We start from the raw sequence: 13,869 nt of genomic DNA on the forward strand, positions 1-13,869 counted from the left end.
TGCCGATTTTTTTTTAATTACTTTTTAAAGAAACTAACATTCATCAAGATAAAAAATAGTTCAGAAGTTTCCATTTAACTTTGAGAAAGAAAATTGACCGTATCATTGGTTTTAATCAAAGTCCAGCAGGTTAGTTAGGCCAAATATAGTCACTATCAGCTGTGGCAGCATGAGTGTGCAGTTTACCAGAGCCAGCCCTGGAGCTATCATCAGCAGTGGTGACTGATGAAGCCTCAACAGCAGCAGCAGCCTGGAGACCATTGAGAAAATACGTCGTTTTCAATGTGACCTCAGCTCACCCACTCTCAGCAGCGGTTATCGAGAGCTCTCAGTGTCACAGCTGTACGAGAGGAGGAAGTGCAAAAATAAAGAAGAAGAATAGGAGGGGGGAGATGGGGATGAAGCGAAGACAGGCGATGGGAGACTCTCAGAGAAGATGAATGGAAGAAACAGAAGAATGATGATGATGGAGTTGAATGTTTTTCTGCTCCTCGTGTTGTCAGGTAAGTAAACTTACTCTCTCAGATTTGCTGATCACTACTTGTTTGAAATTGTTAAACACCACTTCCTGGTGGAGATCAATGAGGTGAATGTATCCTCCACTGGATGTTTCTGCCGTCTCTCAGTCGTCCCAGCATGGAGCCAAGCCGTGCTGGATGTGTGCGCAACCTGCCACCCTAACGCCACATGTGAGGACAAGCCAGACGGCTCTGGAAAAGTCTGCAACTGCAACTACGGCTTTGTTGGAAATGGGAGAACCCACTGTCAAGGTAAGAAAAAATAAAAATACAGTCGATTTTTCAAATGTATTTATTGTCGTGTGAAACCAGATTATGTATTTTCCTCTTAATAAGCTTTTGTCTGCTAAGAGAATGTGTGTGCAATCAGATTTTCACGGAGCAGCTTTGGATCTAAAAGTGAATTGTCAAACATCTGATGATTATCTGTCCTTACTGTTCTCACAATTTATAAAACTTATTGTGTTAAAAATGTAGAATAAGTAGAAATGTGTAAATAAGTAAACTTCTCTGAACCTTTGATTGATCTTTTAGGATAATTTGGACTTATGGTTTTAGCCTCTATAATTTGAATGTTTTATATTAGCTCCATTCAGGAACATGAACTGACCTCACATCAGAAAGTAGCTCCTTGTACAAACATAAAGCTCTTCCAGTAGAAAACATTTATTAAGTTTGTTCACATCTTTGAAGCATGGTAATATCATAGTAATGTATAATGTTTGAATCCAGAAACACAAATTATTTCACAATGTTTTAGCCATAAAGCTGCGATATGTAACATTATTTTTCACATATTTGTTAGTGTTGTCACCATGTTGTTACAGTATAATATGAGACAGATAAATTGTGAAACAAATTGATTCCCTGAGCTTCGTTTGCTGAGGAAAGACACTGCTCCTGGTTAAAAACAGCCAATCAGAGCCAGGAGGCGGGTCTTAGCGCTGTCAATCACTTCATGTACTCAGCGGAGAAACAGCTTACTGTTAAAAGTTACATACTGCAGTTTTAACTGTGAACATACAATCTTTTATGATTTGGACCAAAGTATAATATTCATATAGTTTTTAAAATTTAAAATAAAGTATCTATCTATCTATCTATCTATCTATCTATCTATCTATCTATCTATCTATCTATCTATCTATCTATCTATCTATCTATCTATCTATCTATCTATCTATCTATCTATCTATCTATCTATCTGTATCTGGGATTTTATGTGTCACATTTTTACAAATAATGCATAATTGAGACTTTGAAGGAAAATAACTCAAATAATAATTGTATTTAATTCCATTTGCCTCCCAGTCTTCCCATATCCTGAAGGAAAGGGAAGCCCACAGGATGATCCTTCCCCCACCATGTTTGATCATTATGTGTTTAATGTTAGTTTAGTGTTAGTTTTCTCCATGCTTAGCTTTGTTGCTGTTGGGCCAAAAAGTTCAAATTCGGTCTCCATCTGACTACAGCACCATTTTCCATGAAAAAAAAGGGAAACCTTGTCGTTCTTCCAGATAAAGACGAGTGTCAGATAGGAGCCAGTAAGATCTGTGGGCAGCACACCACCTGCCACAACACGTATGGCAGCTACTACTGCACCTGCCTGTCTGGCTACAGGCCGTCTAACAACATGGCTGTCTTCATCCCAAACGACGGAACCCACTGCCGAGGTGAGCGGAGGCTGCAGCCGCACGAGAAACCACAGTGTAGGTCTGAATGAGTGGCTTTAATAGCTGAAAAAATGTTGCCTTTGCTTTTGTTTCTGCAGATATTGACGAGTGCAAGATCACAGGGCAATGTGGAGAGGGAGGTCAGTGTAGAAACCTTGAGGGCAGCTTCGACTGCAGCTGCCAGATTGGATACAGAGTCCACAATGGAGCCGAGCCTTTTCGTCCGCAGAGAGGCGGAGCTGCCTGCAAAGGTAAACGGGAACCGATTCACAGTGCGTGGGACCATGATTCGTACTCCCTTGAGCTTTTTCATATTTAGTCACATTAAAACTGCAGACCTCCACAGATTCAATGTGATAGATCAGTGCAGAGGAAGACCTATTTGAAGTTTCTTGTCTAAAATGTTGCTAAATAGAGCAAGAAAGTTACTGAGCTGGCAACATTGGGGTCACTATTATTAACTCCAAACTGTCTGTTCGAAATACAATGAATAAATAAATAAACATGCAGACATGACCTGATGGACCGGTCCATTGGTCAGGTGGACAGTGGCTGATTTTTAGATCTTTGCTGAGGAAGATATCATCTGCTTCACATGTAAGTATCGGGCCGATCTGCTACAATTAAGGAAACTGGTGCCGATTTATTGGTGCACCCCTAGCTGGAGGATGACTCTACAGCAGGAAAACAACCTTAAATGTGGCAGAACTTAGTAATTGATGTCGATCAGCTGATCCAACTGAACTTTGGTAATTCTGTCCTGAAACAAGGGTCAAAACCTCTATCACAGTTGTGCAAAAAGACTTGTAAGGTGTTACTGTAGTGAAGTGTGGCTCTACAAAATAACAGTTCTGAGTAGCTGAATTTGCAGTTATCTCCTGCTTGGTAAAATCAGGTTTTGCAGAGACAAAACGCAAGGAGAACCGTTCGAGCCGCGTCTCTGTCTTGCTAGCGTCGTTCTGAAAACCGATAAGGTTGAAACCAGGAAGTGAAGTTGCTCTTGGACCTCTCTCCCTCCCAGTGGTCGACTGTGGTCCGCCTGTCTTGGTGGAAGACTCGGTCCTCCTGTCCATCACATTCACCACGTACGGTGGCGTTGCCAGGTTTGGCTGTGAGGAAGGCTTTGTGTGGCGGAGGGGAGACAACAGCTCTGTGTGTGGAGCGGACGGATCGTGGAGCGAGTCCAGCCTGGTCTGTGAAGGTAAAAACAGCTACTGCTTTAGTCTAAAACTACACAAATCTGTTTTTCCCCCACTTTAATACCGTACTCAGGTTATCATGCAGAAATCCGGAGCAATAATTACAAAACTACACTACAGGGACTAACAAAACCACAAACAGAGCAATATTTGTAAAGTCAGTCAGTTTACTGACATAGTGAAACTAGACAGCTACAATTCTTTACAAAGACAAAATTACAAGAAAACATACAACAATTGTGTAAGACTAAAGAGAAAATGTAAAAGTTAAGGGGTAGAATCACAGTTTAAAATATGCTAATTCAGAACCACTAGAAAAAATTTTGTTTACACTGTAAAAAGGAACGTCTCTAATTTACGGTAAAATTCTGTCAACCACAGCTGCTGGTATTTTACCGTAAATTAGACTTTTTTATTTTTTTACAAAAAATGTGAATGTTACTGTTAATCTGTGTTGTTTTATTCTGTGTTGTGCATTAAAGGCCAGTCACATCAGCTGATGCAACTTTAAGAGGCTTTTTCTAAATAAACTCTACATGAATATGTGCAATAATACTGTAAATATGGCCTAATATTACAGTCCATGAAGATAAACAGTAGTCAGTCCTGGGTCATCAGTGACTCAATCGTTACCTGTTGCATCAGGCAAGCAAACTAGAACACCGTGTGAAAATACTCACTCCTTCCTCTTTATGTCAAGTGAGGTTTGTGCAATTTTTTAAGCACACAAATTTAAGCCTTTTGTTTTGTAACGTAACCCAAAAGCTGGAAACTCTCAAAAAATATGCAATAAAATTCACAAAATACTCACAGGTCTGTTCTGAAAGACTCTCTACCAGAATTACTCTTCTGTCTGAGGAAACGGCCATCGGATGAGGGAGGAGTTTAGCAAGAATATGCTCAGATTCCTCTTCTTAAATTGCAACATTTAATTCTGCATGAAATCTGACAGTTAAAGAGTCATTTAAAAGGGAAGTTTGAGCGAACGCAACGAGAAGCGTGTTTTCTTTCTGTGGGTCTCTCATGTCAATCAATCAGTTCAGATTCTGCGCCTAGAGAACCGTTAATACTGCTAAATGTAACACAGATGTTAGAACAAATGACAGTCACACCAGAAAATACGAGGTAAATAATAATAATAATAATAATAATAATAATAATAATAATAATAATAATAATAATAACCTGATGTGAGATGTAAAGCTAAGGAAATATATTTGTGTTTGTAATGAAGAAAGTCTAGAAGCAAGATTTAGACATAAAAAACAGGATAATCAGTGAAGGTGATGCAGAATTGTTTTTTATGATGAAAGAAAAACATTTAAAAATAAGAAAAAGATTAATAGTATCAAAGGAATTAAGTTTAAATTAAACAGTGTAACATAATCATACAAAATTAGTACTTATTATAAATAAAATTAAATGAAGCTCAACTAATATTTTGACCATGTTATAATTCTTAGACAAAAACTGGCACCTAAGTCGGCAGGAACAACCATAGAACATGTTCCTTTATTTCAACGTGTTTTATGTTCGGGGTGATGAAAAAATTCACATCAAATCAACTCATCAACAAATCAACAAACCTACTTTTTATGTTTACACATATAGAGTATGAATAACATCAGTTTAAAACGTTCATTGATCCTGGTTCTGGATGAAATGTAGTCTCTCTCTCTGTGTTGTTTGTCTTAGCTCCCCTCACTGTCTGGTCAGGGCTCCTTGTCAGCTGTATTGCAGTTCTGCTCTGTATTTATCATTGCAGTGTTAATACCTCTGGTAAATGTTCTCCCCATAGAGCTCTTGTGTGGGAATCCTCCTTTGATTGAATTCACAGAGCAGGTGTGGAGCAGCAGTTCGTCCCCCGGCAGCACAGTGCTGTACCTCTGTACAGAGGGCTTTCATAGTAACGGAGGGCATAATGTTTCAGTCTGTGGTAAAAACGGACAGTGGACATCTCCAACTTTGTCATGCCAAGGTAACACACAAAATTAGTAAATTGATTTCCTTATTTCAGAATCTTTAGTTTCCAGTCTTTTTGACTGCGGACGTTTTGCTGTGGCCTGAAAAAGAAAGCTAGCAAATTTTATCTTAGTTAACATCAAACATTTGGTTAAAGTGAAATTTTGATTATGCTCAGGTTATTCCTGGAAATTTTGGGGGGCAAACAGTCTGAACATCTAGTTGGTTGTTTTTTATTTTGCATTTTAGTTCCATCAAGAATAACTAGTAAAAAAAAAAAAAAGATAAGTTATTGGAGCATTTGTTCAAATCCTATCAACAAAGAAACAAAACATACCAATTCATTATTTAAGAAAATCAATCTTTCTCATTAGTGCACATGAGAACTATATATAGTCACAACTTTTAGCTCTAAACTGACTCAGAGCTAAATATTTAGTTTGGAGCTAAAATGTTAGTTTGCTCACTAGATATTTCATTTCAAACTTAATATTTTGGTTCTAAAATAAACATTTAGCTCATGAAATATTTATAAATGAAAGAATAACATTGTGATAATATGGCCTTGAAAAATGAAGCCCCCATTCTTTTCCACCAGCTAAATAACCTGATTTACTGCTGCTAATCTTTGACTAATTTCACAAACACACAGCCTGGTGTCCCATACATTTCCAATTGTACAAGAGTTTTTGCCATGAAGCCGTGTAACAACAGATCAGCTTTACTTTTTTCCAATATGTCTTCTTAAAATAAAATGTATTTTTTCGTTTTGCTGATATGTTTGTGTGCTATAAATGTGCATCATTTCCTGCCTCAGAGACTCTGTGTGGAGATCCACCTGTGGTGCCCCACACTGTGCAGGTGTGGGACGGCAGCTTCACCCCTGGAAGCACAGCAGCTTATTACTGTAACATAGGATTTTATCATCATGAAGGTAGCAATGTGTCAGTGTGTGCAGATAACGGTTACTGGACAGTGCCTGGCATTCTCTGCAAAGGTAATATTTTTCTCAAAAAGGCTCATTTTGTTGCCCTACATGTGGATCGTTCCCCCCCTCCACCTCTCTCTCTCTGCTAAATAATTAATGTCCATCTCTGTAGAGGTTGACTGTGGAGAGCCCACATCCGTCCCTCACGCTGTAATGGAGTGGGATAACATTTCCACTGTGGGCTCTAAGGTTGTTTATAGGTGTGACCGTGGATTTGTCAATGTTGACGAAGGAAATGTATCAGTTTGTACAGCCAGTGGAGGATGGGACGCGCCCTCTCTGTCCTGCCAAGGTGATACTAATATGTTCATTAGTTATTAGTGCACAGCAAACAATTTGAAAACCTTGTTTTTCAGATTTGTGACTTGTGAAAAATAGCATTTGTGTTTAAAGTGACTTGCAAAAAAAGTATGTTTGTATTTTGCTGAGATTTTATGCGACAGACCAAGATAAAGTAGAACATTATTTATAACTGAAGGAAAATGATCACAACTGAAATAAATGAGAGTAATTAATGGGAAGAAAGTATAACAAACTGGAATTATATTGTGCGTTCATAAAACTAAAATATACTAAAAGCATAGTTGTAATATCCTTCATTTTTGTGTTTATGAATCTTTTTAGTAACTTTTCAAACTGATGTGAAATTGATGTTTTTTCCCCACACACAAGCAGTTTACATCAGCTGTCGACAAATTACGGTGCTCCACGCTGCTGCTGCTGCTGGAGCTCAGTCCACAAAACGGCGACAGCAAAAGCTGGGAGAAAACACCAGAGTCAGTTGGTTGTTCAACATTAATTGAATATATTTTTTGAAAGTAGTATCTTCTGTTGAGTATTCATTTTAATATGCACATGATCACAATACAGTACTTTGATTTGTTTAAATTCTGCACCTAAAAATGAACCAAAGTATGAAAAAATTTAAACTATTACTATCACTAATAGAAGCTGAACTAAAACTAAAAGAATATTTAACTGGTAATAACAAATATAAACTTGCAAACACTCTATAAAAGCTAATTAAAACTAAATGAATTAAACAAAATTTCACAATGAAATAAAACTAAACTATAATTAAAAAAAACTATTGTTTTGGTCTATCACAGAAAATCACAGCAACAAGCAAAGGAGTTCAAGGGCTGTAAATAATTTTGTAAACACCATATGTCCAGTTTCCAGTGCGCTCTGTTCACCGTCTGTCTTCCTGTTGTAGAAATCAGCTGCAGGAACCCTCCTGTAATAGAGCACGCTAACATGCAGTGGAATGGGACGCCACACGGTGGCGCTGTGGTGTATTACCAATGTGAGGAAGGATATTACACCCGAGGCCTGAGAAACTACTCAGAGTGTGGAGAGAATGGATTATGGGAGGATGTTGATCTGTCGTGTGAAGGTGCAACATTTTATGACCCGAGAAAGCTGCTGGTTTAGTTTCATTTTGGACTCTTGGTAACAATTTAGAGCACAAATGATGGCAAGTTTAGCAAAGACTGCATGACAGTCTTTATTTGCTTTAATGTTTATCCATAAATCACTGTAATGTAATCTGATAAATGTTTGTTCATTCTTTTGTAAATGTTTTATCTTGTTGGACAGTTGTTGCTCCAAGTTGGCTGTGAAATTAAATTTGCAAAGGCTTTGTTAGACCTGAAAATTTGGGGCTAAAGCTCCAGCTGAGCTTTGGATTGTGTTCGACATATATATACGTATGTAAATTTTATTTAAAAAATAATTTTTTTTTACATATTTGTTGAGATCGCTGCTGTCATACTCTACAAATTATCAGGAGAGTGCGAGACTGATGATCTGTGAAAAAATCAAGCCCCTCTGCCTTCTCCCAGTGCTCCCAGTCAGTGGTAACTGGAAACAACCAATCAGAGCTGGGAGGAGGGTCTTCTCAGTGCTGTCAATCATGAGTGCGTATTGCCTGGCTGTTTTTCCTGTCTCCGTGTTGATCTATGACAGAGTAGCTACCTGTCCAGAGTGAACCCCACCTCAAGCAAAAAGTGATGAAAAAAACATTTATAAAAATAAAAAATAAAATCACTATCGCTGCAATGCTCCCAAAGTTTCAGGATCCTAACAATGCCTCTGCTTATTTATAAATAAGTAAACTAAAAAAAAAATTATCCACAACAATTTTCTTAAAGATGTATGAACTGCATCAGTATGTTTCTACTGTAAATACCAGACGTCCAGCTGCTAGTGCTTTGCACTGACCGTCTGTCTTCCTGTTGTAGAAATCAGCTGCAGGAACCCTCCTGTAATAGAGCACGCTAACATGCAGTGGAATGGGACGCCACACAGTGGCGCTGTGGTGTATTACCAATGTGAGGAAGGATATTACACCCGAGGCCTGAGAAACTACTCAGAGTGTGGAGAGAATGGATTATGGGAGGATGTTGATCTGTCGTGTGAAGGTGCAACATTTTATGACCCGAGAAAGCTGCTGGTTTAGTTTCCGTGTTGGAGACCAAGCAATTTGTGCCCTAAAAGATAAAAGCATGTTTATGTTATGTAAAGAGTGTTAAAACATTAAGGTTGTTGATTTTGTAGGAGTTGGTGTAATTTATTTTTAAAAAAGCACTTTAAAAAAATCTATTCAAGAAGTGAAACTGCAATAGTTGAATCTTAATTGTACTGTTATTTATTTCGACGCACCTGTACATGAAACTGAATGTCCTGCAGCCTAATGAAGCAACAAATTAACTCTTCCTTCATGTTTATTTAGCTGATTGTGTGCTAGCAGTGGTGACCTGTTGCACCAGGTCTATGCTAAATTCTTATCTGTACACAGAAGTAAACTGCGGCCCCCCGAAATGTCTCCCCAACACTAACCTGCTGTGGGACGGCAGCAGCACACCGGGCAGCGTGGCGCGGTGCGAGTGTGTGGACGGGTTTTACCAAGAGAGTGGAAACGATTTGTCAACATGTTCTCTGTCAGGAGTGTGGGGGGAAGTATCTGTAAAATGCAAAGGTAGGGCGGCATCTCTTACGCCTGGTTGTTGCCCCCTTTTTGATCTCCTTGCACGTTTCTCAAGCACTCTGTCACCTAGTGTCTGTCACATGTCTGACCTCTAATCCTGCACGCTCCGGCTGTTAGACGAGGGGAGTTAAGAAACTGCATGCGATTTTCTTTTCCGTCCACAACGGCTTGCAGCGATCACCAGCCACCAGCACAGCGGGACGCCTGGGTGTTTGTCAGATACGTGTTACTTAAGCGACATCGTTTCGGGTCTCCTTTGGGTGCCTGCTGAAAACAAATGCTTCCTTCCCAGTGTGTGTTGAGTGATGCCATTTCTGAGCGAGTCTTTGTGTTCTGTTTCTCCAGCTAAATGCGGCCCCGTTCCCTTCCTGGCCCACTCGGAGGTGGTGTGGCACAACAGAAGTGTTGTGATTCACCGCTGTGTGGCGGGATATCACAGCTGGAGGGGCGCCAACGCGTCCGTGTGCAGCGGCTCCGGACTGTGGCTGAGAGCTACTCTCAACTGTATCGGTGAGTTTAAAAGTAGCAGCGCTCGGACGCTACAGTGTTTCAATCATTGGTCACTGTATATAAAGAAGGAAAAATAAAATGCATCGTTGTTTATCTCTTTTTAAAGGGGCAGCGTTACGTAAAATTAACTGTTTTGAACTTTGCATCATGTTATGTTATTCTCTAGTCAAAAACATACCGGTAGTGTTCCTTCGATTTTTTTTATGCGTGTTTGAGAAATCTCCCCCACTCAGCTCCTTCAGACTAGCCAGCAGCAATTAGCAAACACCTGGTGGAACTGAATATCCAGAGTGTTGAAAAGACCAGGAGCTTCTTAAAGAGACAGAGACCCAATTTCAATTGCAAAGTCACTTTTCTTTTAAGGCATGCTTGATGGATGCATACAAATTTTTGTAACAACTGGAGGTAACAGTCACTTGATTGTGCTATAAAATGACACTTGGTGGCTGGAAAATACATAATACTGCCCTTTTAAAAAGTTCTGTATTCCAGTGATTTAACCAAACATTAATTTATAGACTAAATTACTTTGATTTCTTTGTTCTTTGTGTATGCACTGCAAAAATGCAAAATCTCCACCAAGTATTTTTGGATTAGTTTAGCGCAAATATCTCAATACATTTAAAATAAGACAAAATTAACTTACAAGTAACCTCTTACTAAGCTTGTTTTAAGTCAATCATTTAAAAAAAATATTAGTTTCACTTGGTCTGCTTAATATTTATTGTACTCACTGAATATGTGCTATAGCACAGAATTAATTATCAAACTTTAAAAATTAAACACTGGACATGCTGAAACAAGAGTAGATGTAAGCTTCTCACAGCAACTACTAATATGTGATGCAGAAATCAAGCCGCCTGTTAACCAGCTGACACTTTACAATGGAAACTGTCTGAAGTGGAAGGCAGAGAAGTTTGAGGAAGATACAGAACTTTACAAGGTAGGATACGTTTCCTATTTTTTTTTTTTTTTTTTACCGAATCAACAGTGAACTTTGACTGAATGTGTGGCTTTGATTATTTCAGGTGGTTTATTTGGGATCCAGAGACTACCAGAGGTCGTTTCTAGACAAAGGACGACGTCAGCTGAGCTCCAAAGGCGATCGGCTGATAATCTGCCTGCGGCTGCTTCCATTAACAAACTACAGCATTTCCATTACTGCAGTAGCTGCCAGATTCACAGCTACCATCACAGCCAACACCAGTTTAACAGGTAGCACAGAACCTCCAGTTTAAAGAAAGAGGGATAGTGAATATTTAATACTAATTATAGAATATTTACTGTAGTCTTCTTCATACTTACCGGTGAACATAACAATAAATGTACCTCTGTTTCTAAAAGTACCTCCAGCACCAGTTGTACACTACACAGAACTGGAGACTCCAGTTCCAACGCTGAGACTGAAAAGATCTCCCAACACTCTGGATCCCATCAGGTGACCAACGCCCTCCATGCAAACATTCACCATGTCTAACATTCACAAGGGAGGAAGGAGCTTTTTCATGACAAGCTTTCACACTGGATGTGAGGAAACTCTGCCTTGGAAGCATGCTTTGATCATTTCTCATTTTGCAACCACAAGCATCAAAGAAATCCGGTAGAGATTTAACGTGACAGACTCAAAGCGGTGCAGCTTTGTGAAGTGGAAAGAAAATGGCAGAAAATGGTTTTCAATGTTTTAGAGAAAAAAAATTGAAAACTGAGGTCTGGAATTGTGTTAATAGTTTGTAGAACCACATACAGTGGTTGAAATTATTTTACACTCAATGTCTCACACATGCTGACCAGGCTTATAATAGTTTTGGGTTTTACATTATAGCTTAGTTTTTGTTGATCTAATTCAGTTAGTTTTAATTAGTCTTTAGAGTGTGTTTGGTTTATTTTTAGGTGCAGAATTTAAGTACTGTATTATGATTTTGTACACAAAACAGAAGATACTATTTTTTTTAATATATTCAATTATTGAACTACCAACTGACTCTGGCTTTTTCTCCCAATTTTTACTGTCGCCGTTTTGTGGACTAACATTAGCACCACCAGGAGGAATACACAGTCCTGTATTTTGCCAACAGCTCACAACTTATTGTGTGGGGAAAAAAACTATTTCACATCATTTTTAAAGGCTAATAAATGCTTTCATAAGCACACAAACAAATGATATTAAATGTACATTTTCAGTATGTTTTAGTTAGTTTTATAAAGGCATGATATAGTTTCAGTTAATTGTACTTTTTCCCCATTAATTTGTGTTTTATTTATTTTAGTTAATGAAAATTTCAGTTTTTCTAATTTCGGTTCGTTTTAATTAACTGTAATAACCTTGGTGCTGCCATGCTGAAGTGATTAATAATACTTCAATTGCTAACACTTACATTCAACAAATATGGTTTTTACGAACTACATTATGTGGTAGGATACGAGTAAACACACCAAAGAAAAAAATCTTCTCAGTTGCTCGGATCATGTAGAATGACATCTGAATGTGTGAGGAAAACAGGAGTTTGCTAACAACCTACAAACCCAACAGGACGACAGCAAACAATGAAGATAAAACTTTCCTCTTTGTTTTTTTTGTTTTTGACAGCTTCTACCAAATCTTTGTGCTTCCTGTGGAGGAGCTTGTGGTGTTTGACTGCTCCTCTCCCGCCAGCCTTGACCCCTCAAGCAGAGCAGAGTCACCAGCTGAGTACCTGACCGCCCAGCTTGGTGTGCAGAGCCTTGGAGCAGAGGTCAACTTCACGGTGGGGGACGGAGTCCTCTATGGGGGCTTCTACAACGCGCCGCTGCAGAGCGGTAACACCTACTTCATTGTTCTTCGGGTTGTCAGTCGGTGGAAAACGGTGAGTTAAAATCCGCTCTGATACAAAGGAGTAACGGCAAAGCAATGCTGTGGAGGGTGCAGCAGATTTAACCCGAGTGTTTCCTCTCCCAGATGTCGAGAAGTTGCTGCGTCCTTTGGGCTAAAGTTGCAGGTGCTTCAGAATTGCACAAAAATTACAGAGATAAGTTGATATCACTCAATGAAAAGCTTTTTTTTTTCTTCCCAGGTACATCTTACATCCTGAGGGTGTCGTCGCTGTGTGCTGCTGCCTCTATAGCAGCGGTTGCCATGGTTTTATTAGCGGCATACAGATTGTCCTGGTATGAGCGAGACGTTACGCTTTTATCAATGCTGTTTTTCACTAAATCAACTTAGAATAAAACGAGTAGAATTAAAAATAAATTAGAAAAAGGCACCAATACATTTAAAGTGGCAGTATTATGTAATATTGACTGTTTTTTTAGCTTTACATCATGGTATGTTAATACTTCATGTAAAACATACCTGGAGGTTTGCTTTGATTCATTCATGGCAACCAGAAGAAGAACAAGAATTTTCCATTTATGGTTTTTTGTTTTTGCAGAGTGTATGTTTAGAGGCTAAACCTCTTAACTGGTGTCAGTGTTTGGATGTGAAAAGTCTAGTCATTTTCTAACTCTAAATGGGAGAAGTTCTTATATTGATTCATCATCTTGTAAATAAATGAAAAACATTGGACTGAAATCAACATTTACTGGGTTTTGTATAGTTGGATATTAACTGCAGAAAACCCTTCAGATTTCTCCTGAAACATTCCAGTTTGGTTAAATGACTTATCTTTTTTTTTTCCCCCAGAATAATTTTGCCATATAGAAAGAATGCAGCTTTTAGTTCTAATAAAAAAATGAATGTATAGAAACTGTATTTAGGACTTAATTTTATTCTATGTTTTCTTTCAGGTGTGTGAACAGGACGCAACCATTCTCAGGCCCGCTCGCTTCAGTCCATAGTGACAAATATAATGACTCCAAACTGTATATTCTGTAAATACTTACGTCACATATAATCATTTACATCCCTCCAAACGAATAAACGTATCTTTTCCACCATCTACTGGATTAGGCCTAGGAATGTGATCATTCTCTGTCTGCTGTGTTGCTATTGTTTAGACAAAGGACATGCTCTTTGTTCTGCTTTTTAATCACAAAATGTTTTTGAAAACTGCTT

The 13,869-nt window shown here is 38.6% G+C and overlaps 1 protein-coding gene across 4 annotated transcripts; it reads left to right on the forward strand.

Moving 5' to 3' along the window:
* The first annotated feature begins 199 nt into the window (after positions 1-199).
* Positions 200-13,760, forward strand: susd1 (sushi domain containing 1). 4 transcript variants are annotated; one of them, XM_088009093.1, is made up of 19 exons: positions 200-503; positions 627-770; positions 2,036-2,191; positions 2,290-2,442; positions 3,213-3,392; positions 5,189-5,368; positions 6,170-6,349; positions 6,453-6,632; positions 7,557-7,736; positions 8,584-8,763; positions 9,141-9,320; positions 9,675-9,839; positions 10,688-10,782; positions 10,868-11,054; positions 11,184-11,277; positions 12,427-12,682; positions 12,775-12,814; positions 12,890-12,983; positions 13,602-13,760. In XM_088009093.1, the coding sequence occupies exons 1-19, from the start codon at positions 437-439 to the stop codon at positions 13,687-13,689; spliced, it is 2,799 nt and encodes a 932-aa protein (XP_087865219.1). In that variant the 5' UTR covers positions 200-436; the 3' UTR covers positions 13,690-13,760. The 4 variants fall into 4 exon arrangements, with proteins under 4 accessions (XP_087865219.1, XP_087865220.1, XP_087865221.1 ...); XM_088009094.1 differs by having other exon boundaries at positions 5,228-5,368; XM_088009095.1 differs by lacking the exon at positions 12,890-12,983.
* The last annotated feature ends 109 nt before the right edge of the window (positions 13,761-13,869 follow it).

This window comes from Poecilia mexicana, unplaced genomic scaffold (assembly GCF_051168715.1).
Source record: "Poecilia mexicana isolate PSO_F unplaced genomic scaffold, ASM5116871v1 scaffold_9, whole genome shotgun sequence".
Lineage (NCBI taxonomy): Eukaryota > Metazoa > Chordata > Actinopteri > Cyprinodontiformes > Poeciliidae > Poecilia > Poecilia mexicana.

Coding starts and splice junctions, on each gene's coding strand:
- susd1 (XM_088009093.1), top strand. CDS start 437: ATGAATGGAAGAAACAGAAGAATGATGATGATGGAGTTGAATGTTTTT. Junction 3,393..5,188: donor GTCCAGCCTGGTCTGTGAAG/GTAAAAACAGCT, acceptor TTCTCCCCATAG/AGCTCTTGTGTGGGAATCCT. Junction 6,633..7,556: donor GCCCTCTCTGTCCTGCCAAG/GTGATACTAATA, acceptor TTCCTGTTGTAG/AAATCAGCTGCAGGAACCCT.